Genomic DNA, 26,308 nt, shown 5'->3' on the forward strand with positions numbered 1-26,308 from the left:
TTTGGTACATCACATGATTAATTTTATTTTGCACAATCGTTCAATTAAATTGATTTTAATCAAATAATTTTGTACCTACGTTAAATATTATTTTACAAATATATTTTTACAGAACTTAATTCGATACATCAATAAATCCAATTTTTTCAAAAATATTTTATTTTAATCATAAAACATATAATATAATAAAATAACGAATATCTAACTAACAATTATGTATAAGGTGCTCAATATCACAAATGGAATTTATTTTAGTAAGTACTATTCTATAATATTTTGATGTATCATATTGAATAACAGAACAAGTATGTAATAGTTTAACTTCTCTGTTATTCGTTTATTTTAAATTAAATTACCTAAATTTTAATGTTTACGTTATTTTAAAGAGACGAGTAGGTGTTTAGGTATTATAGTGTTTTTTATATGAAAACATAATTTAATTTTACATTTTTTTTTTTTTTTAATTATTTTTTTTATAAATTGTAGCTTATAATACGAGTACATAAGAACGACTTACTTTCGTTATTGAGTATATTATTTCTTAATGACTTAATAGATTATTTACCTAAAATACTGAAAAAAGCACACCAATAACAGCTAGTGCAACTACCTACTTAATACGTAAAATTTTGTTTCAGTGTAATATCAGTCACATTTTGGTAACATTCACTTGTTTATCACGAATTATAGTTTTTTTAAATGTTTATAAAATATATATATCTTAATTGAAATATTTTATTTCAAATTGTGAGTAGTAAAATTAATGTGTATTAATTTTATTCTGTGAATAAAAAAAACTTATACTACGGATATGTTAATATGTTTATCAATTTGTTTCACATTTAGTTTATGAAAGAGTAATTGTATACATAAAAATGAATTAGTGTTTACATATTGTACTGACGAAACGGATTACATGTTCAATAGGAATAATAGCACGCCTTAGACAGAAATTTAGTTTTGATGAACGTAATATCTACTGCTACAAGCAGTATGTTTGTGTGCACAGCAGTTAATTAAAAACGGGTTGGTTTTTTGAGGTGGGGAAAAATCTCCCCTTAAACAGACATTAAAGAATACATATGTATATACGAAATCATTGGTAGACAAAGCTGAAAGGATCTTTTGAAAAGAAAAACCTCCCCTGCTGTTGGTTTTCAAAACGACGTACAAAACTTCCAAATAGGGTAGGTCGTTAGATGTTAAGGTTGTTTAATACAAGAGTAATGTATTACTAGCTTGTAGTAATTCGTTCGGTATGTTTATCAATACACATATTCGCTATTATAACTTGACCAACAAACAGTGCAAGCTCTTTAGATAAAATGAATTATTGAACAGTAATTATTTTCGTAACCTACTTAGTTGTACAGAGAATCAATTTTGATAAACTACGTATGTATAATGTAAAAATAAACATTTGACTACTAAATGTTATTGAATAAAATTGAGATTCGGGATTGGGAGTATAATATATTAGTTTAGTAGTATAATTACATGTTAGATATACCTACTCGTATATGATATAAAAATCTTTTAATAAAAGTAAAAAAAAAAAAAAATGATACATCAACTATTTTTGAATGTTTGACATAATATCAAAACGAGTAAAACATGAATAACCAAAGAAATGTATCAAATGTATTTTTTTAACTATTTACATTTTAACAGTACATAAAAGACTATCAATTAGTTCACTAATACCTAATAATTATTTTTTTATTATTAAAAAATACATTTTTATATTTTATTGAACGAGATTTTAAAATATTATAGTAAGTAACAATAAATACTTAACAATTTCATGAATTTTGAGTTAAAGTGATAGTGTATGAATCAATATATTGCTGTAAAACTTTACTACATCACTCTGATTTCTAAAGTTAACGGCAGAATTGAATACTATCAAGACGCTATTACTAAATGGTTATAAGTTCACATTGGATATACCAATTCATATAATAACATAAAATAATATTATGTTAAATCTACAGTATTTATATGGACAAAAATACATTCTTGGTGATTAAATTTAAGGTTTTTAATAATATTTTATATTGTACAATATTTTTATACAATAATAAATTAATTAATTAAAAATAAGACCACATAAATAAATAATATGTATCTACCTATAACATATTAAATGGCTGATATTTGTGGTGATCTGTTGAAGTATCTATACTTATGATTTTGAAAATGTTTTTATTTTATTAGTTTAATGGCATTGCAGAACATAAAAAAAAATATATTTTTATAAGTTTTTAAGCTTTTATTTTTTTGAACGTAGGTATACGTTTTTTATTTCATATTCCTGATCAAAATATTTTTTTAGTGTATTTCGTTTTTTATGTATCATAAAGCAATCCAAAAAATATTTAATTCAATAGAATTCTATTTAATAAAAATACATATTATTATTTAAAAAAATGTAAAAGGTGATAACGATAATATATTGTTAGCAATATCATTTTTATGACATTTATTAAATGGATCGCTTTATTTATACAAAGTACTTAATAAATAAGTTTTGTTAACAATTTACTCATTATTTGTACAATTATACTCTTAATGATAAAACATGTCTATATTCTCATTACATTGTCATAACCTAAAATAATTGGATAAAAATGTCATAGATTATTAATATTATTTATTGGTATTTAATGGTATTTTTTTTATTATTATTGATCTTTCACAATTTCGGAAGCAGTGACCGTTAATTAAATTGTATTTGCAATTCATTTGGTTATAAAGCTATGCATTAGGTAAAGTAAAAAAAAAAATAGAATAAATACGACGCGTGCAATGAAAATTAACAATAAATTATTTTAAATATCACATTTTTAAATGTTATAAAATAAATTATTGATCTTTAAAAGTTGATAATTAAATCATTGTGCTCGGGAATTTAGTCTAAGGTAAGTATCGAGGTTATAAAAGTATCTATAAATTATAATCAATGATATATAATAGCATACCTATACAAATAATCATAATTTATGAAAACATAAATAAATTTCAGTTAGTTAAATTACACCGATTCCACGGTATACGTATTTATAAATAATTTAACCATTTATTTTATAGTTATATACATAAAAATATATTTTCCTTTTTAGTTCTTTTATAAAAAAATAAATGTATTGCCTCAATACCTCATTATCATTATTTAATAATCTCAATCTTAGATTGACTAATAGTGTTTTTTTACTATAAACATATTTAGACTTAATAGATTCAAAATAAAAGCTATTACTATTTTATTAGGTACGTATTGAGAACTTCGCCGTTTAGTTTTCTTAACATTTCAAGAAAGTAATACAGTAGTTGGAATTTTAATTTTAAACAATAAATGAGACTTATATTTAATTAGCCTGTAAACCAGTCGAAAGATGGCGGCCAGTGTTTACGGTCCGATTGTCTTGGCTTTGTAGTCTCTCATAATAATATCATAATATGTTCCGGTATAATGCAGCAGCAGATATCTCTTTGTGGTGTGTACTTTGAATCGTTGTTCGATTACATGGAACAGCGGTCTTCTAAGGAACGTCGGGGTCTCCTTGCATCATCAATGGGTCTTTTAGTCAAGGGAAGGGATCTGCCGATTGATATGTTTTTCCTAACCCCTCCAGTCGCGATTATAGCTCCAACGGCGACTATCGATTGGTCACTGACTTATTCCCCCATGCAGTGTTCTTCTAACGGTGGTAAAAACATGGAAGCCTACCCCCACTCCATTTAGTCTGGTACACCAACCCTATTAATATTTTTTCACCCTTTTATTATTTGTTTCTAAAGGGTCTGTAAATATTAGTGTCGCACAATTTTGTTTGAGTTGTGCAAGACCGTTAAAACACCTGGATTTACATGTATTAACGGTGTTGGTAAGTTTTATAATTTATTTAAAATATAACATAATTATTATAAGAATTATATAATAACTAAATTATTATGCTTATGTAATCTATATAAACAGCCTACCTCAACAAACTAATGTATTGAGTTACACGTTATGTGCAGCAATAATTAATTACCTATTATTCTGATAAAATTATATTATATCCATTATTCGCAATAGCCGATTTAAAACTTTTTTGTATAAATCAAAGGAAAAAAATAAAGAAAATAAATCTTGTAATAGCTTAATAATTAGTAAGGTACCTACAATAATGAGTATTGACGTAATTGAATTCATCACGATTCTATCCAAATTCAGTAATCATTTTAGTTATTTTCATTAAACTTATAAATTCTGATAAATATTTCCGAATATTATATTGGTGAATATCGATAATTCATCAAAAAAATATTTATAGTTTTGTTTAATTATTTTTAAATACTTTTATAGATGACGATATTTATTAATTATCATGGAAAACCGTTTCAATTTTTACTTATATTTTTATCTATATTTCAATATAAGTAATAAAAGTATATAAAAATATATATATTTACTTTTTGGTTTTTTTAAATGACCCAAGTATCCTTTAGGTTTAAATTAATATATATATATATATATATATAATAGTAATTGTCCTTAGTCCTTTTATATACAACCACTAAATTTTTTTGAAACTGAACGCACTAAGACTTTACATAACGTTAATATTATACATATATATATATATTAATACACACGTCATATTAATTTATCTTTCATTATTATTTATATTGTACTACGTTTAAAATGAAATTACGATTATATTATAGATAAACGTAGTTAAATTTTTTAATGAAGAGGATAAATAATATCATAACTTATAAGACATAATAATTAATGTGGATACCATATACATAATATAAACATTATACACACATAGAATATAGTTATACATGATAAACTTTTTTTTATTATTATTAGCTTTTAGTACGAGACTATTATAACTCTACTGCAATTATAAATATATATATATATATAACCAAGAAATTATTAGAGTTCAAAGGTTGAAAGACAATAATATTAACAGAATATAAATAGTGCAGAAACTAACATAATACCTATAATAATAATAGTAGTAGGTAATAAAATAATAATAATGTATCTGTTTGGTACTTAAACAACACAATATATTATATTACATAGAAAGTTATATATATATATATTATATAGTATTAAACAAAACATAGAATAATAATACAAATGAAATAAGTAAAATATTATGATTAATATAATATCAAACCCAGTTATGCCGGATTGCATGAACAATCACTAAACGAACCTTAACATTTATGAATCAATTGTGAACTAATAATGCTCCTTTAAACATAATTTAGTCACCCGTGATTGGTCCATTAAATGAATAAAATAAAATATTATTCTAATAGCAGTGATAACTAATAACCGATACTTGAAATGTGAATAATCAGAAATGCTATAGATAAACTTAAAATACTGCAGTATGATTGGTATACTTATACTGTTTATTTGAAATAGCATAAACGAGGGAAATTAGTGGCATAATTAATGAATAGATATTATTATCATCATAAAAGTTATATAATATTATAATTTATAAATTATAATATACTTAAATTCTTAAAAATATTTATTTTTTTTTTATTTACGTATTTTATTAAAGCCAAGTTCTCGGTGTCAAAAGCCAATAGAAAATATTATTAAACTTAAAATTTTTTGCAAAAATTGTAATTTACGTGTGTTGCAGTTAGCGCATTATTCATCTACAATAGCTACACCGGTTCTGCTCTTAAAAAGAAATCAAAAGTTGTACGGGTCTGGGTTAAGAAATTTTGACATATATCAAATTATCATAAATTTATAACACATTTTGTAATATGGCTCTGTCCAAAAAAATCAAATTCGATGAAAATGAATAAATTATACTTACATTAAAATATTTTTAATTACCTACTATACATTTCTATAATATAATTTTTTAAATATTAATATCAAATTTATTCATCTTTTTAAAATAATTTATGATCAATACTAGTAAATTTCTTTTGAATTTTATAATATTTAAGCTTTATTATAGTTCAATAATTCATAAACTAATGTCTAATGCTTAGTATATTATATATTTATACAGTGACGATGATCACAACGAAAGAAAATAATTTTTCTTTCACCAAACAATATTATTTTATACTTAAAATTTGCTTTATCATTATAAAACTATAAAGTTCAGTTGGCATGGAATCGAAAACATAAAAGATAAAACGATACAATGATTAGGATGTTTATTGTTTTTTTGTATTTATTTGAACAAATCACGAGCCAACTATACCTTTAATAATTATATTATATTATTACATCGAAGGTAGGTATATTTAAAAAACCATCACTAATCCGTTTTACATAATAATAGATGCGTTACATAGTCTAACCATAATAATAATTATTGATTAAATCATCGTCGTAAGCCGTAAATTAATTTTCAGTGAACCTAAATACTCATTGAACACCTAAAGATGTCAGAGTCGTTTTATCGGTATACACATATATATTAATGTATATACTATTCACTCGTCTATACAATTATATATATGTATATACAATATACATACAACAATATAAACACGGACGGCGGTATTGCTATTGAAATGGGAAAGGCTATATTTCCCGATACACCCCTTACCGGTGGTGGCCTCAGCGGCGGGGCATGAGGTCGCGGGGTGTGGTGGCGAGGGGATGTTCTTAAGTTCGGCAATGTCCAAGATTAAACTGTAGGTGACATCAGGAGAGGGGGTGAGGCGGGTGCGTGTATCACGGCGGGTTAAGGAGTTTGTTAACGTTAAAGTGAACGCGAATAATTAAAGTTGCGGCGGTGTACACGGGAATGCCGAGCAATCAACCAGACGGGACGGCGGCGCGGCGGCTGTGGGAAAGGGGTGGCGGCGCGCGCGCTGGTCAAAAGGGCCCCGCGGCCGTTCACCGGACAACTTCGACAATTTCATAATAGACAAGATTCCTCCAAAGTTGCCGGCGCGCCTTAAACTTTACGTAAACCCACCCCCTCCGTAGCTTTCCAGCACCACCGGGCCCGATGTATATACATCGCCCGCTGCAGTATAGTCCGACGCGCGCGCGCTCAAACACACACACATTGACTATGACTTTATGGTATAATATACGCACACACAGACGTGCTGCTTGCAGTGCTGGCTCTGTCCGTGCATTCGGTAAATTTAAATCAGATTTAATTTATGTGGCAAATTACAAGATCCCCCCACCCTGCGCTTCGGTGGTCTTTTTGGCGGTGAAAGTATATATATATATATATTATATATAGTGTACAGTATAGGTACTTTGCTGCTGTGTACAGTATTGCCGGACGAAAGCGTCGTCGGCGACCACGACGGTGACTTCAGGAAACTTTACAGGGTACATTTGTATATAATATATGTGTGTTGTGTGTAGGTATGTAATATATGTATATCGCGTATATTATATATATATATATATATACATAGTAGGTACACCTTATACCTGCCTGTATAAACTCAACAGACATTTTGCCACGAACAGTCACACATATGATATGTATATAACTGCGTAAATGGTATAAACTATATATTTTGTTACGCTTAAGCTATATATTATATATATATATATATATATATAGGCTAGATGCAGCTGTCTAAATAACTACATTACTCGAATTGAAAAAGTACCGAGTCCCTCTTGTAAAAAATATTTATGCGTACCCCTTCTGATTATATTCTATCAATAAGACATTTAAATATTCAGATACGCAGATGTTTATTACACTTTTGCATCTCCCTTCTAATTTTTTCCCAATTTAATCACTGCTGCATCTAAACTGAAAACATATAATATGTTACCGCAGATATTTGGGAGAAGACTATAATTATAGGGTTCTTGCAATCATTATAGGTAGGTAAATCAGTAAATTATGTTATGTTTCGTAATAATAACTATTAAGATACAGTTTATAAGCATGTGCATAATATTTTTGGGATAGATAATTTAGTATCTATATAATATTGTAGGTAATTCATTATTAAATATTATGTAGAGTATATGAGTATGTAAGAATATGCATCGTGAAGCAACGATAAAAAGACCGCTAATTAATAAATAGGTTAATATTTTAATGTGTCTGAATAGTTTTAAACAAAAATTCACTACCTACCAATATTTACCAAGTACCGACTAATGCAATAAACACGCAGATTTAGCAATTAGCGGCCAACTATAAAGGCGTTACTTTAATAACGGCGACATTTAAATTACAGCTATGAACCAGAATTTATATTATATAAGATATCAAGGTAGTGGACTCGATTTGTATTTCACACACACATATGAAATTCAAATTTGTTTGCTAATTAATTTTCTAAAACCATATTGTATTACATATACCTACTATTATATTTTTACAATTTTTAATAATTTCAAGTTACGTAATATAAAATATTCGTATTTTTACGTCATTTCATTTTTAGCAATATTATTACATTTTTATACACTTAAATAAATTGTTAAATTGGTGTTAAAATGTTCAATTATACATTATTATATTGAATTGTAAAATATATATGTAGGTATTATAAATAAAATAACATTGTGTTATAAGTTATCGATAATCATTAGATACTATACACATTTTGTTTGTATAACAACGTAGTGTCGTACTACGACTATAATATTTTATTAATTTAATTTTCATTAAAATTATTTCTGTACTCGATACATATAAACTACTATTAACTACTTTTTAAATTCAACTACTTATACGACAATTTACAAAATGCTTAACAATAAGTATAAAAGCTTCAATTGCAGTTCTGATTAATTCAGAACAATCTAGTTCTGATTAAGAACTGAGTAGATTGACTGATTATTATTCATTTTAAATTTTTAACAACTAATCAGCCAAATATTATACATAGTATGTTATAATAATCTTCATTTTATGAACATCACTATTAATTAGTAATATATCATACTAAATTTTAGATGTTTGCCTACATGAAACCCATTTTAAATGAACTATTTAGACTAATGTTTTTATGAAATGTATATTATTAAACATTATTTTCGTCTCATATGTTAAGTACACGTACGTGTTTTTATTAGGGTTGATTTCATAAGTGTTCAGAAGAACAGGGAATATTTAATCTACCTTAATATAGCAATACTAAAACAATAATACAATTAATAACTAAAAACTCCCTTTAATATCTACCGTATCAGGTTTCAAAAAAAAGGTTTTACTCATCTGCATTTTAAAATATTCGTTTTCAAAACAAACCTCTCGACAGGCGTTTATTTAGTTGACATATTTAGGCTATTAAAATAAACGATTTAGTAACCTATACAAGCTGTAATTTTAAATATAATTATTTAAAGTGTTTTTAGTTTCTATTCTTTCAGCTATTGGGACATTGTAGAACGAAGAAAAATTATTATTCGTATTATAATATATAGTATTTTAAGTTTATTCAAAATAATTATGTTAGCAATATTTATATGTCATACATATCGATATGATTATATATAGGGTTATGATATTTATTATCGTATCTAATTGTCACTGTCGTATTGATATTTATGAATTATATAAGTTATTATATATAACACAAAAGGAAACCAATCATTGATGTTTTGAAATTCAAATTTAAAACAATCCCTTCATAATTAAATATTTATAAATTATAGATGATACTGTATGGAATTAAAACATACAAATTTTAAATTTTAGCACTTGACAAAATAGAAAATATTAAGTATTCTTTCATTCAATAATGATTTATTTTTTAGTAAAAACGCATTTTTTTTAATTTGACGTATAGTCAATTTTGGATAACATCATAAATTGTGTTCGTCATTTAAATATTTACATTATTTATCCATCAGTAAGTGTCTGAGTGGATTTGTGTTTTTATTATAATAAACACTTAAACTAGTTATTTCAGAAAAAAAATTGATGAAATAAAAAACAAATAATATTATTTAAAAATTAAAACTTCATCAGTTATCACTAAACATTGAAAATTTAAAACGCCATATGCCCATATCGTTTTGATTTATAGTAGTTTTTAATTTACGAAAAAAAACTTAAAATTATTACGAACAATTATGGCAGCAATAACAACCAGTAATATAAAAATGCAACACCTAATTTGTTTAAACTTTGTATACCTACTGATTACTAAATTAAATTGTCTTTCAATACAGCGCATTATGTATACTGTATAGTATAGACAATGTAGTACCATTAAAGTATTAAACTACAATATTTTGCTCAATTAATTTCAAAAAACTTATTTCATTTTTTTTTTAATCACAAATAAAAAAATTATATAAGATTTATTTTGTAAATTTATTTCATAATGACGTATTCATGTTAAACATATAATGAAAATACTTGGAACTTGGTAAAATACTATGCCTCATAAGTCCTGAACTCTATTCGAACTCCTGTCAAAGTTTACAAAAGCCGCAACCTTAAGCGACCATTTTACTAGGTAGGTAGATGAAAATTAATTTTCTAACCACACTCCAACATTTAGAAAACTTAACTTTATTATACTTTAATAATCTGTGACTGTCTACATTTATGTTAACATTGTAATTTTTAGAATAGTAGGTATAATTCGAATGGTTTTCCTTAGTGCTTAAAAATATACAATTACTAACAAATGTATTACAAATATTATAAAACGATTAAAATATATTATTTTGTATTCATAAACGTTAAAATATTGAATTTTTAAATTTGAATAACTAATGTTGGTTGAGAATATTATATGTAGTAGGTAGATATTATATCAAAATATTAATTTGATTAAATTGATAGGTAAAAATTATAGGTTAATAAGAATATATTGTATCAATTGACTTGATACATAAATAGTTTTCTTTTGTAAATTAATTATAAGTTATTAAAATTATAATTTTAAAATATAATTATAAATATTTATAAAATAATAAATTTAAATAGAAAGTTAAGTACATATACCTGACGATCTAGGCGTTATAGTTCTTATTTTAGATTTTCATTATTTCTTAAAAAAAAATCTTGATTTAGTTATTGACATAGGTATGATAATATTCTATCTAGTACTTATCTACATTCAGGGTTGGACAATATTAAAGATACAATTTGTATCTTGTATCATGTATCTTATTTTTCCAAAAGATACAAGATAATATTATTGTAAACATTTGTACTGAAAAGTACCAAAACATTTAAATTTGATTTGCAGGACACTCAAAACTTAAAATAAATGTAACAACTGTGGTAGATTTTTTTTTATGTTTGTATTATTTATATTTTTTGTAAATAATTTCGTCGCAGATACCTGTACCAAATATGTTTACGAAAAATTGTTCAGGTGCAATCGAGCCGAAATTAACGATAGCAAAAAAAATTACTTACCACACAATGTTATAACACTTATAACTTTTAAGATAATTTGAAAAACATAAAATTAAATTAAGGTGTCCGTATATGTATACCTATCTACAGTAATACAGATAAGCATTCAACTGGAATGTTCATTCTCAAAATATATTAATCCGCTACCTAGGTATGAGTGTAACCATGTAGGGCATGTAGGTCTTTCCACATAAAATTGAAAATCAAATCAAAGGTACAGATAATTATATACTATGTATTTATTTGTATAGACAATTTAGTGCATAGACGTTTAATAATTAATAGAATTACATTGGAAATATAAAAAGATCATATATCTTGTGCCTTGTATATTAATTGATACATAATCTTGTATCTTTTCTACATTCACAAATCACAATCACAATCTATATTGTATTTTTGTATCTAGTTTTGTATCTAGACACATTAAATGCATATATAATGATAACTTTTTTTGAGTACCTTTCCCAACCTTACCCCTACTTATATTAAAGTAAAATGGTAATTATTATTATTAGATCATTAAATCGAAGAATTGATACTCTAACCTAATATTATTATAAAATATTATAATGTATTACAATTTAAAATAGTTTGACAAAATAATTGTGTAACACTTTAGCTTTTTTAAAAAAAAATTAAATTTTTGAAATAACTATATTTTGTAAACGAATATAAATCAACTAATATTAAAAACAATGTTTACGGTGTTAATATAAAATCCAATTTTATTTTTAAATAAATTAACTAATCAAATGTATTAAAATCAAAATGTAGATACATTGATAATATTTATAGATATTTATTTTTGTTCATTACACTTGTATTGTCTTATTTACTCGTATCTATGAATAAACTATAAGTATAAAGTGGTTAGTCATTTTATAGTTTTTGTTTGCTTAAATAGATTATACATACCTATTTATAGTTGATATATTTCTTCTACAAAAATATATTCCTTATTCAAAATTGAAAATATTTTTAAATTCTATTAAGATTTAAAAATATGTATTTTATGTATTTTTATACATTTATATACTATGATTATTTTGATAATAAATTAACTTTTATTAATATTATGTACTTATTGCCTTAATGCATATTGTTAAGTTAATAATATTATATACCTAATATAGTATTGTGGAATATAAAATATAATTATATTGTTCGTAGAACTGTTTAAAAATATAAATAGTCATTATTATTAACCTTAACATAAACTTATACAGACTTGATTAATAATAGACAATAATCCTTGGAAATATCTGTAATAGTGTAATGTCCTAAAGAAAAAGAAGTTATTAGGATTTATAGAATTTTTATATGATTTCGTGGCAAACTAATTGTATTGTTTTATTTATTTAGACGTCTATTGAACTGTTGCAATAAGTCCAAACCGAGATAGTTTTTACATTAAAAAAACATTTTCTTCACGACATTTGTTTATACTGTACTTATATACCCTTGTTCCCCGCCAAGAGTTAGCTTTTTATTGCGTCTGAAAAGGGGGCTGTTTTTTAATAAAATAAAAAAAATGATTACGACCCCGTAACGAACGCAAGCGGAAAGAGATTTTTATGGCATTAAACCCCTCGTGTGGTATAAAGAGAGTAGAAATAAAATAAAATCAGTAGACGTTCTCGAGTGGTAGAGGTTCAAAATATGGAAGTCTGTTGTACGGGCAGCGGTGAAGCATAAGGGGGAGGGTAGTTGAGTAGCGCATAAAAGGAAGGGGACGGGACGCGCAGAAGGCATTCAGACCGAGCAGAGAGAAAAAGAGGATACTGGGTGTCTAAGATGTTTCGGCTTTCCCTTACTGCCGCCGGTTTCCGTAAATTTCAATTTACGATCCAACTTGTAACTATACGAGTATACACACTTGTGTTCATCGCGGGTTTCCTTGGCGTCCCGCCCCCCAGCCCCGTCATTTGCTTCCTCCGCCTCCTACGCACCCCGTTGCCGTCGTGCCGTACTCCGACCCTTAATTAATTGGCAAACTTTAATGTACTCTTCCCGTCTTGTATATATACGTACGCGTTCTTACTGTATGTAGTACCGTATAACTGCATCCATCACCCCGCTGCCACGCCATTTCTAGCTTTGTATATAATGTAAACAGAAGTTGGTTTTATTTTATGTTAAATTCCAGGCTTTTTTTTTATAAAAAGAAGTTCTATATTATATTATATACTTCCAGAAATTCTGAATATTTTACAGAACTACTCATAAGCTCAAGTAATAATTGTTCATAAATAAATAATTAAAATGGTTGAAAAGTATGTTAGATTTAAGCATAAAAACAGTTCCAGAAACCATCTATATTTATAATTGTTTTTTGTTATCTATTTCACAAATAAAATAGAAGTTGAAGGATAAATAATATTACATTATGATTATATATTCATGTATAGGTAATGTATATATTAAACATTTATTTAATAATATTTAGTAATGAATATTATAATATGATATTACATGTAATTTTGTTAATTAACTATAAAACAAGTTATTCAAATAATAAAGTACTTATATCTACAACTATTAATATAGATAATATAGTTTATCATAATAACTTTAATGATTTTTTTTGAAACGGAAGTACTTACCTCTTACATTTTTATTTTAACTTTTTTTTTTGAAATGAGAACTACCCTTTTCACTGTAATTTATTATTTAATAGAATCTATACATTTTTTATCATACCTAGATTTGTAATTTAATCAGATATTTTTCGAGATGTTATACATGTAAGCACTAAGGCCTAACAGTACTTATATTACTTTATTATAATATAGGTTTAGAAAATAAAGGGGCTGTAAATCGTAATGGTTTAATAATTATAATTATTGCTTATTATTATAAATATATTATAATTTATAATTCATAAAAACTGTCCGAGAATAATAACTCAGTAGGTTCTAGACTAAATATTACATATAAGGCATAGGCAGGCCTAATTTATATTTATTTTTATACAAAAGTACAAAACCATTAAAGGATGAGTATCGCTATTATAAACAAAAATATAATAACTCAAAAATTACTTGTTTGAATTTCGATTCAGTCACTTCAAAAATTTCAAAGAATCACCGAGATAACAAATTACTATAAAAAAAAGTAGTTTTCATTTCCTAAACATACTTGACGAATCTATTTGTATATAATTATCGTAGCCTACAGTAATGTAAAATAACAAATATATGTTACACAATGTGATATATATCATTATAAAATTAGGTAATATATACATATATAATAAACCTACTTGTCCTACTCGTTTTACAAAATAAACGGACTGAATACTATATACCTACAAGTTGAAGTCAGGAGAGAATGACTACTCGTATTTTTGGTAGACCATTATTCTAACTCAGCGGTAACAAATTAATATTTTTGAAGGGCCACATTAAGGATCTGAAATTTTTTCACGGGCCATCAAAATTCTAAGTACAATTTACATTATTTAAAAACCAATAATATTTAACAAAAATAATATTTTACAATAATTTACAATAATAACACATATAATGTTATCGTAATAATGTGTTATTTATTATTTGTCTGCGGGCCAGATAAAATGTGTTCGAGGGCCGTATGCGGCCCGCGGGCCGCCATTTGGTGACCCATGTTCTAACTTTTATAGATCAAGGGTGGCTAACTTTAATAGACTTGCAATCGACTTCCGAGATTTTCTAGGTTGTCGACCAAGAAAAAAAAAGGTTGTCAATAAACAAAAAATATATTTTAAATATGTACATGCGTGTTACACTTCTTTTATTCGATATCTGTACCGACTCAAATTCATCTCGCGATCGACTGGTTGGCCACCCCTGCTAAAGATCTTAAATTAATAAATTAAAATATGACAGTCAAAATATACCCTTTTATCGAACTTGGTTTTTTTTATCGATTTTTACCGGCTTGACTCAATTTTATACTATATTATTATTTTTAATTAAAAAGTAACGAACAATCATAATATTAGGGAAACAATTCTAAGGTTAGGTTTTAAAGTGAAGTTTACAGATTTAATTCAAGACTTAAATATAGATATAGATATATAATTTATTGAAGCACTGTATGCCATATGGTACCTATGTCATATATATAGATAGATAGTGAAATAAAAATATAAATATTAAGTATATAATATATTTTTTTTATTTTTATTTTTATTTCACTATCTATCTAACTATGAATAGTGCACGCAATGAATAAATTAAGTATTAAGATATCAAATTATCAAAATGTAACTATATTTAAATATAACACGAATATACAAGTACCTAATAAACTAATTGCTATTTTACATTAGAAAATTATGCATTTTAGTTCTTAATGCAACTAAAAACAACAGATTTTACTTTTTTTGTGTACCATAAATATTAAATATAGGTATAAAAAATGCATTGTAAGTAATTTAAAATTTTTAAAAGGATATAAAATGCAGACTAATATGATTTTTTTAAATATGAATAATCAACTATAACAATTCCAGCTCAAAAAATTATGATCGGAACTCAAAAATATTAGGTAGTCCTTTAATAATTACGAGTAATTCCAAGTTAGTTAAATCCCTGAGCTTTAAGTGTAGATATACCATATACCTTTCTATACTAACTTTATCATTTCAAAGGTTTTCTCCTTGACCACACTAGAAGCCCTTTTCAAAAAGCTATCAAGCTTTACTTAATCTTTATTCGGTTATAATGTTCTTGAACTTGTTGCTTTATTACTAATAAGTAATAGGTAACTATATTTATTAAGTAATAAAATTAGTTATAAGCTATTTAAATAATAATATTAATAACACATAATATTTAATTGTATACAATATATAAGTAATATAATATTAAATATTCTAATTATTAAATTATCCAATTTTATATTTGATAAATATTTTAAAATCTGTGTTATAACGATTTTTAACCGTTGAATAACTACGGTTAGATAGGAATAGGTACCCCAACAAGTTTTTTTTAAAAGGCCAGGTGGTCCTGGTCAGTCGGTATACACAGCATCCTTTTAGAACTAGCTGTTATGAATAATAAAAAAAACATACAACTGAATAAAATAACCGGACTATATATAATAAATCACAATCCATTTTATATTCCGAAACACGTTTTTTGACACAACAAAAAAGGACAATAGTGAAGAGTAAAGCATAAGATAATCAGGTTTGGCCACTTGTATTTCAAAGAGGGAATGCATGAGCAAAATTGACCGGTTAAACCAATTGCTGCCAAAACTCTATTGTTAGTAAGACGTTATCCTTTTTTTTTAGGTACAATTAAAAATATTATTTTGACGGTTTTTATCAAGTTTATATTTTATTTAAAAAAAAATATATATTTTATATTTGATTATAATTTTATAGTAAAATTTAAATCAAATAAATTATGCTAATAACTTTATTGAATAGTGAATAACGATAATTAGGGTTTAGATTTTGTAAGCATTTTATTTTATTTTTTGTTAAATAACATAAAGTTTTTTCAGCAGCAATGTACTTACCATACAAATATCCATATCTTGCATAGTTGCATGTATACTGTATAGGTAGATACATAGGTACTACATATTAGACATATCTACACAAATATACCTATCTTTTTGGTTTTATTATTATTTTAAACGAATTTTGGTTCGTTTGAAAATTTGTAATATATATTTTTGTATCATGTGCGATAAATCGAATAGGTATCTTTCATTTTTAATCACGTAAGATATGATTGATAGGTAATATTAATTTAAATGGTCCATATTCTTATCTAGACGATTGACACAAGAATGAAGTAATAAAAAGAACGAATTATAAATTTATAAGATATAAATAATATGTTTTTTAAATTTATAAGTGTACAGTATATGTACTTACATGTACATATTTGCATTTCTGTTCTCTTTAGTAAGATTTATATTTAAAATTCATCAAATTCATCATAACTCCTTCGAATTGACAACCTTTAAGATAATCTTAAAAATCAAGTCTTATTGATTTATCGCAAAACTAGTTGTTAATTCTACCAAACTAATATAATTGATGATTTCAAAAAAACTTATGACACTGCTGACTTGCAGTTTTCTAATATATTTTCAAAATTTTTTTTTTTTTAACTATTAAGTCTTCTAAACTATGAATACCTGAAGTACTTAGGTACTATAATAAATTATATCATTAATTTATCTATAAGCTAGAAGTTATAACCATAAATATTAAAATATGTGAAGGGCCACAATGCCACATAAAACTCTGCGCACGGGCCCACCACAAAATACAAATACAACACTATCAAATAACAATAAATATCTTATCATTTTTAAATTATGTGATAGGAAAAACATTTCTGATAAGGTTTAAATTAACAGATAAAAAAATAGATAGTTGATACCTTATAAGCCGAAACGAGTTACTGGTACAGAACCACAGCATTAAAATGTTGAACTGAATGTATCATTACTATATTATATTAACATTATTAATTATTTTTTTTTATAGTAACTAAGTGCACTTTAAGTTAGAGTTAAACATATTCATTCAAATCCAGTTTTTAAAGAAACCTCACAATTTAATACATAATATATATGTAATTACAGCTATACACAATAATTAAGCAAGTACTATGATTATAATGCTCATATTAAATACCTAAAATTATTATTATATATACCTACTTTAAAGTTTAAACTAATTTAGGTATAGAATTGTGAACATTATTGATTTATTAATTTATTTTATATTCTAGAATGTTATTTTTTCATCGACGTATACATCGTAATGTATACTTCAAACATATTATGAGACGTTATTATTGTCAAAATATCGATAAAATGTCAAAAATAAGAAACATTGGTATTTTAGCACACATAGACGCTGGTAAATATCTAACTATTTTATGTTTAGTCCTCGGAATGTTGATATATCAAATAATATACATAACTGTTGATTATTATTATATAACTTATTTTCTAACAATTGATATTTATTTCAAAAATTAATACATAATTTAATTTTTCAAACTTTATATTTTTGTTTTAGGTAAAACTACCACTACTGAAAGAATGTTATTTTACTCAGGTTTAATACATAGTATGGGAGAAGTACACGACGGCAATACAGTTACTGATTATATGGATCAAGAAAGAAACCGAGGTAAAACTATAAACATTTTATCAATCTTGGTTTAAAATTATTTGTTTTCACTTACTAAATATTTCTACAGGTATTACCATTACTTCTGCTGCTGTAACCTTGCCATGGAAAAAACACAATATTAATCTAGTGGACACTCCAGGACATATTGATTTTACAATGCAAGTTGAACAAACATTAAATATTCTAGATGGAGCAGTTATTGTTCTGGATTCATCTGCTGGTTGGTTAACTTTTTTTTAAGATACTGTTAAAATATATTAAAATATTTAATGTTTTTTAGGAGTTGAAGCTCAAACATTAACTGTATGGCGTCAAACAGATAGGTACATGATACCTCGTATAGTTTATGCTAATAAAATGGATCGATCAGATGCTTCATTGCCATTGTGTATTAATTTACTTAAGTCAAAATTTAATATTACTCCATTGCAATTACAAATACCAGTCAGAGGTGAGACTTCTTTGGTATAAAATTCTAAAATTGTTGAAATGTGTTTAAGAAATTAAAAAATACATATTGTTTAAGTTTTTACTTTTTTGAATGACAACTTACATTTTTAATTTCAATATTTATGTATCAATGAATTTGCAAAATATTTTGTAATTTTTGAAATTAAAAATGAAAACTATCATTCAACAAGTAAAATTAAAAAAATTATAATGATAAAAAATATTATTTTTAAAAACGTTGATAGATTTATAAATAATAATTTATGTTTGATAAAAGAACCACCCAGTTGAAAAATATTTTTTTAATCAATACTTATTATATTACTATTAAGCAATTAATTGCCCTAGGCATACAATGATTTATTCTCTTATTTCTGAAAAAAAATTATATTACAATATTAATAATTTACCTATTTAATTTAATTTATAATTTATTTGTATTTTGTATTTTGTTAATGATAATAATTTTATTTTTCAGAAAGCAATGGACGACTTATAGGTTTAATTGATGTACTCAAAAAGGATATATTAACTTGGCATGGCGATAATGGTCAAAAAGTAATTTCTTCTCCTATAGAAGATAATACTAAACAATGGGAGGCTTTGTGTAAAGTACGAGAGGTACTTATTGGCGATTTAGCTGATATGGATGAAACGGTTGCTAATATTGTTTTAAATTCTGATAATGTTAATTGTATTGATTATGATATATTATTATCAGCTATTAGACGAGCGTGTATATCACAAGTATGCCAATAGAATAATTTAATTTTTGCATATTTTAATTTGTTATAACTTTGTCTTTTAGAAAGGTGTCCCATTATTTTGTGGTAGTTCCTATAAAAATATTGGTGTGCAAACACTTATGGATGGTATTATAGATTATCTACCATCACCAAATGACTGTATTACTTTAGATCCATTTAAATGTTTTGGTACCTCTATGTCAGCTAGAGCGTTTAAGATTGTTCATGAAAAACAAAAGGGGCCTGTTACATTTTTAAGGATTTATACCGGTACCTTAGAAAAGGTAAAAGTTATTAATTTCATAATAAAAATATTTGTATAATTATATTCTAAGTTTAATCAACTAGAATAAAAATATATCCTAGTAGAAATCAGATTTTTCACTTTCAAAGTAATTATATAATCATTTGTTATAATACCCTTTTATTTAAATTTTAAAATGTATCATCTATTTAAATCCCAAAATTCTAGACATATTCGCATTTAGATTTTTTTGTAAATTTATAAGTATATCTGAATAAAGTTAAGTTTCATATTTTTTAAGTATTTCAAGCCAACATAATATTATGTATAAAACTGAAAATGTGATAAATTTTAGTTTTGGAAAAAAAAATGTACCTTATTATTCATATATTAAGAAAAGAAAAATAGTTACAAAGAAAAAACTGTATAAATATTTTTAGGATATTTAATTAGTATTCAAATTATCACAAGCAAAAGGCACTATAAATATTATATTTATAGTGATCTAGCTTAAGAAAACCTCATAATAATGTAATTATTAAATAGATTATTAGTCAGTATTTTTATTCTTTAATTAAATAACTTAAAATTATTTATTAAAAAACAAAAGTTTATTTGTTTTCCATTAAAATATATTTTTTTTGGTTTTTGTTGACTATTAATGTATTTTAATTTCAATTTTCAGGGTCAAAAATTATACAATGCTTCTCAATCCAAGTCTGAAAATATTAATCGTGTTATGATAGCTTATGCTGATGATTATAAAGAAGTAAATAATGTAGAATCTGGAAATATTGTAGCTGTTACAGGACTAAAAGTATGTTTTTTTTTATAATATACATTTTAATTTATTTAATTTATAAAATTTTTACTAATATATTATTATTTTATTTAACTGTATTTATTTTTTAAGAACACTGTTTGTGGAGATTTACTTTCCAACAGTAACAATGCAGTAAAGAATGCTTTAACAAAGTTGTCAAAATCAAAAAAAATGACCCAAGAAGAATCTATTGAAATGCTTGGAGTTGAAATGAGCATACCAGATCCAGTTTTTTTTTGTTCTATTGAACCACCGTCTCAAGTAAATTAATTAATTTATATTCTCAGAAAAAGATTGAACAAAAGATTTGATTGTAGTAATAGTAGATACTATTATTATTAATATTCATAATAGTAATACTATTACCATTTATAATATATTATATTATATTTTAAAATAATAATGATATTTAAATACATATATAAAAATCATTAATCATGTTTAATTTTTAAAAATTTCAGTTTTGATATCACTATTATCATTACTTATTTTATTTTAAAGAGATGATTTTAATTTTCTTTTTTTAATATTTTTTGTTTGACATTGGTTTTAAATGTTTTAATCATGGTTCATGATTTACTTCAGCGGTTCCCTATCTGTTTAGTTTTGCTCATAGGCGTGAGCAGATTTTTTTGCAGGGGATGGCAATATATTTAAAAATAACTCAATTTTTATCTCCTTTAAAAAAAACATAAATCAGAATTTTTTTTAAAAACATGTATTACATAACTACAAAGTTCTCAAAATAATAGTCAATATAATTTTAACTTTGCATTTTATTACTAATATTAATATGAATTTAATTTATGTAATATTTTATTATAGTTCTAATCGTCTGTCAAAAGTTTTTTTATAAATAAGAATGTTTATAAACTCCTTACTAAAAAGTAAAAACAAATAACAAGCTGGCTCCATAGACCCACAGGGAATACCCGGCATCCCCACTGCGCATGCCTATGGTTTTGCTGACCACAAATTTTGTAAAAAAATCTCTGAGGCCTACCAATGACTAATAGCATACCCATATACATATGTGTATAATATATATAATATTTTTTTAAATATTTACATTAGTAATATTAATACTATATGGTCTGCGGCCCAGTTCCACGCTGCCGCCACCCATGGCTTGGGAACTGCTGATATACCTTATTATAATATATTTATCTGTTCTAATTTTATTTGAATAATATTTATTCTATATATATATTGATTGAATTTCTATTAGGCATATCAATTAGCTTTGGATAATGCATTAAGTCAGTTGCATAGAGAAGATCCTAGCTTAAGAATTCAATATGATGAGGAAACTGGTCAAACAATTTTAGCCGGTAAATTATATTAATATTTATTTATTTTAAATACCTTAGAATAAATTCAATTCATTTTCAGATTAGGCATGGGTGAATTGCATTTAGAAGTAATTGGAGAACGGATAAAAACTGAATTTAAAATTGATATTGATCTTAGTCGTCCACAAATTTCGTACAAAGAAGGATTAATGTCAGAAGCAAAAGAAAGTCATAGACTTGATTTAAAAATTGGTACTTTATTATTAATCAATTTATATTTTTATATTATGAATGATAAATGATTACTATTTAGTATTTTTTATAAGATATTTCGTATTTTGTAATAAATAGGAAATATTAACATACTAGTTTCTTTCATTCTCAATGTGTTTGTGTTAAGTAAGATAATTGTATTTTGTATGCAATTATCAAAATTACGAAATGATTATCTTAATTAATAACTTACATTATATTATGCTTAACAATATAAAATATTTAAATTATACATGAAATTCTTTAAAAGTAAAGGAATTATAGACTAAAAAAATAATATTTTTACTTGAAGTACTATAATTGAAATTATATTTAACCTAACCTTAGGGTGATGTAGTGTTTGATTCTAGTGGCTAGGTGACATAAATCAACATGAATCAAAAAAGGTTGAGAACCACTAAACTAAAATAAAGCTTGAGTCAGTATAGAATAATAGACAAGTCAAAAAAGTAAATAAATAGTTGTTTCATTGACAGATACTCAGACTATCAACAACTTAATAAGAGCGTAAAATTTTTCAAAGGTATTATGATCGGAGAAAGCAAAATAGTTTGATTAGTATTTTGAGAAAATTAGTAGATGATGTCATACTCATATATTTTGTTGACTAAAATTTGAAATTTTTAGTACACTTTAAAATTTAAATAAAAAAAAAACTTATGTCAATTTACTCTAATATTAAAAAAAAACAGAATTAAATTAATTCTTCTTAACATAAAATGTAACGTGATGTTATATGTTAGTAAAACACAGAACAATGTCTTTTTTAATTGTTTTGCTTTATACATTGCTTAAAAAATATATAATTAATATACTTTTTTTTTAGGTTCAACTACACATAGTGTTTACGTAGTGATGTCAATATTAAAACATGAAACTAATAAAAAAATGTTATCGTTGGATCAGAGTCCAGATAATGCTTCCAATACAGCAGCTATATATTTAAACCGATTAAATATTATAACATCAAGTGCAAAAGCTGCTTTAGCGCATGGTCCCAAACTTGGATGCCCTGTTAGTAATTAAAAAATATGGTATACTATCTAAATATTACTTTAAACTTTATTTTTACCTAAACTTACAACAAGGTACTTTAAATTATATGTTATAATACTTTTAGAACCTATATTTTACTATGAACGTGTATTAAAGTGATGCTGTTTATAGAAAATACAGTTACAGTTTTTTTATAATTATTAAATTTAGGTTAAAACTGAAGGATAATTATTTATCATTCAATTTAACAACTTAAATTAAATCATTGATTACATATTGTTATTTTTAGGTACCAGTTTATGTTTAAAAATGTATTATCATTCCAAATTTTTTATAGAATAAAATATAAAATGAACTGTTCAGATTTTAAATAAATTTATTTTGAAGTTACATTTATGATTTTAAATATCTAATGTTTTCTTTTTTCGAATGGTTTATAAAATTATAAAATTATAAAACCTCATTATAAAGAAAATTTAGTATGATTTTTCTAATTTCTGTAATGGATAGATACTCCAATAGTAATATTGTGTTATTTACATTTAATATACTAATACTATGAATTGACTAACGTGAATGTATGAAACAATACTAATGAAATTTATTTTAAAATTAAATTAAAATTGTTTGTATAATTGTTTTATATGTTTTATATATTAATATAATTTGTCTACTTTATAATTAAGGTAATCAATGTTCGTTTTGTACTTCATTGGCTAGAAGTTGGCAAAGGGACATCAGATACTGTCTTAAGTTCAGCTGTAAATCAATGTGTTCAAAAAGTATGGTATCTCATTGTTGATTTTAACTTATTTCTTTCAATAGATTTCTATTAATGCTTATTATTTCAAATAGCTACTGAAATCTGCTAATACAATTTTACTCGAACCTATTATGAATGTTGAAGTCGTGACTGATGATGATCATTCTTCTGCTGTACTTTCGGATTTTGGAAGAAGAAGAGGCTCGATTCAAGATATTTCAACTAGATCAAATTATCGAGTAATAGAATAAAATATTAAATTATATAATCTATTCTATTATTTATTTTTATGGTTTGTAATTTAGGTAATAAATGCGTTAGTTCCTCTAGCAGATTTATTAGGTTATTCAAAGGATCTTAGAACATTTACATCAGGTACTGCATCATTTTCTATGGAATTTCATTCTTATCAAGAAGTGTCTGCTAAAGATGAAGGAGAAGCAATTAAAAATATTACTGGTTTTTATCCATTTTAATTGCATATAGTGTAAAATAAAAATAAAATTTGTTGTTTTGTATTGGTAAAAATGTATTTTATATCAGTCACCTAATGCAAAAGATATAATATTTATTATTGATTTAAATAAAATTCATAAGATGAACAATTTATAATCTTAAGAAAAATTAACACTACAAATAATGGTCCCTATAACTTATTGCAGTAATTGCAAATCACAGTCAACACTGAAAATCAATTTTTACAATTGTTTTATGTTGATTTGATGCTGATTTTATACAATAAACTTTCCAAAAAGTTACTCTCCTAACTCCTAGTCTAAAGTCTAATCTGTTGTATATTTTATAATATATTTTTTAAATATGTAATAGAATAGATGTCTATGCTAACTATAGTATTAGATATTTATATGTGCCAATAAACGTAAATGCTTTCAATTAAAATTAATGGAACAATTACCTATACCTATCTGACACTCTTTAAATGGTACAAATACTACAAATGACAAACATTATTAATTTATTGGTTACGAATATTACAGTGTTAAATAGGTACCTACTGGACAATCACTATCACAAATTAATGTGCATGTATAACAAATCACAATACGACAATTTAAGATATTAGGAGTTAAGACTATAGAAAGACCATAGAATAGATTAAAAATAGTCTGTTTCGAATGTTGTTTAAAATGTCTTTCAACCAGTTCAACTTGGTGACAATTGACCAATAATGAAATTTTTATATTTCAACTATTTTGTCTCGGAGCTAGGATCATGAGGTATAAACTAAGAAGACTAAACTGACTAAAGAGTAACGATAATATCTACAAAAAAAAAAATAATAAAAAATTTAGCCTTCAAGTTTAAGACCTTCGACTATGTAATTATACATTAAACTTAATTTATAATGATTAGGTGTTATCTTTGTTTAATGGGTGTGACCGCGTACAAAAGAGGGGCGGAGGCGCAGAGCATTAATATATACGACAGCAATCAGTTGAATAATTGTAAGTTTTTCACAAACACTATCACGAACTAAAATATATAAAGTTCGTGCTATTTAGCTGTATACATAATTTTTGTTTATTAATAAACATAATAATACACCTATAACTTATGCTTATGAGTCATGACTTATTGTACTCATCACTCATGTCTAATCAATCATCATCAAAAATATTTACCTATTAATTAGGAATGGTTTTGGTTGTAATTTACAAGAAAATACCATGTTAAGTGTAGCTCTTTTGACTTTTGAGTCTTTGAGGTGAGTTCATGAGTATTTAGTATTTACATCTATTGATTGTAAAATTTATATGAGTATACTAGGTATTATAAAATCAATGGTACCTCGTAGTCGGCGATAAATTGGCTCCCCGCTGAGGAATAATCGCCAGGTCAGGACTTCACACCTACACCGTACGACATATTATTATCTACCTCGGGTCCTCGGAATATTTCTTACATTATAATATGAGTATTAAATTATTTAGAATAACTTTTAGGAGTGTGTTTGATTTATTTAAAATATAGTATTATAGTACAAGTATTCTGGTAGGTACCTACGTAGGAAATATCTACGTACAATATTAGGTACGTACTAACTGTTGCATCTTGCATACAGACATACAGTTTTTTTTTTTTTGTACAAACAATTCGTTCTTGTGCAAATAGATATTTTTAACTAATAAGTGTAAAAAACTTAATAAATTGACTATAATATTCTCACAGAGA

The 26,308-nt window shown here is 25.2% G+C and overlaps 1 protein-coding gene across 2 annotated transcripts; it reads left to right on the forward strand.

Moving 5' to 3' along the window:
• The first annotated feature begins 234 nt into the window (after positions 1–234).
• Positions 235–24,633, forward strand: LOC132917662 (ribosome-releasing factor 2, mitochondrial). 2 transcript variants are annotated; one of them, XM_060978503.1, is made up of 15 exons: positions 235–254; positions 18,119–18,249; positions 18,412–18,525; positions 18,596–18,748; positions 18,809–18,979; positions 19,457–19,725; positions 19,787–20,008; positions 20,654–20,785; positions 20,882–21,052; positions 22,020–22,122; positions 22,189–22,335; positions 23,183–23,370; positions 24,039–24,134; positions 24,208–24,354; positions 24,421–24,633. In XM_060978503.1, exons 2-15 carry the CDS (start codon positions 18,120–18,122, stop codon positions 24,589–24,591), a joined length of 2,214 nt encoding a protein of 737 aa, XP_060834486.1. In that variant the 5' UTR covers positions 235–254; position 18,119; the 3' UTR covers positions 24,592–24,633. The 2 variants fall into 2 exon arrangements, with proteins under 2 accessions (XP_060834486.1, XP_060834487.1); XM_060978504.1 differs by lacking the exon at positions 235–254 and adding an exon at positions 17,757–17,990.
• Positions 24,634–26,308: the final 1,675 nt, after the last annotated feature.

The sequence above is a fragment of the Rhopalosiphum padi genome, chromosome 1 (genome assembly GCF_020882245.1).
Source record: "Rhopalosiphum padi isolate XX-2018 chromosome 1, ASM2088224v1, whole genome shotgun sequence".
NCBI lineage: Eukaryota > Metazoa > Arthropoda > Insecta > Hemiptera > Aphididae > Rhopalosiphum > Rhopalosiphum padi.

Excerpts from the sequence above, each read along its gene's own strand:
- LOC132917662 (XM_060978503.1), top strand. The coding sequence starts at position 18,120 with ATGTTATTTTTTCATCGACGTATACATCGTAATGTATACTTCAAACAT. Across the intron at positions 22,336-23,182 it reads TAGACTTGATTTAAAAATTG|GTTCAACTACACATAGTGTT; the intron begins GTACTTTATTAT and ends CTTTTTTTTTAG. Across the intron at positions 24,135-24,207 it reads TAAATCAATGTGTTCAAAAA|CTACTGAAATCTGCTAATAC; the intron begins GTATGGTATCTC and ends TATTTCAAATAG.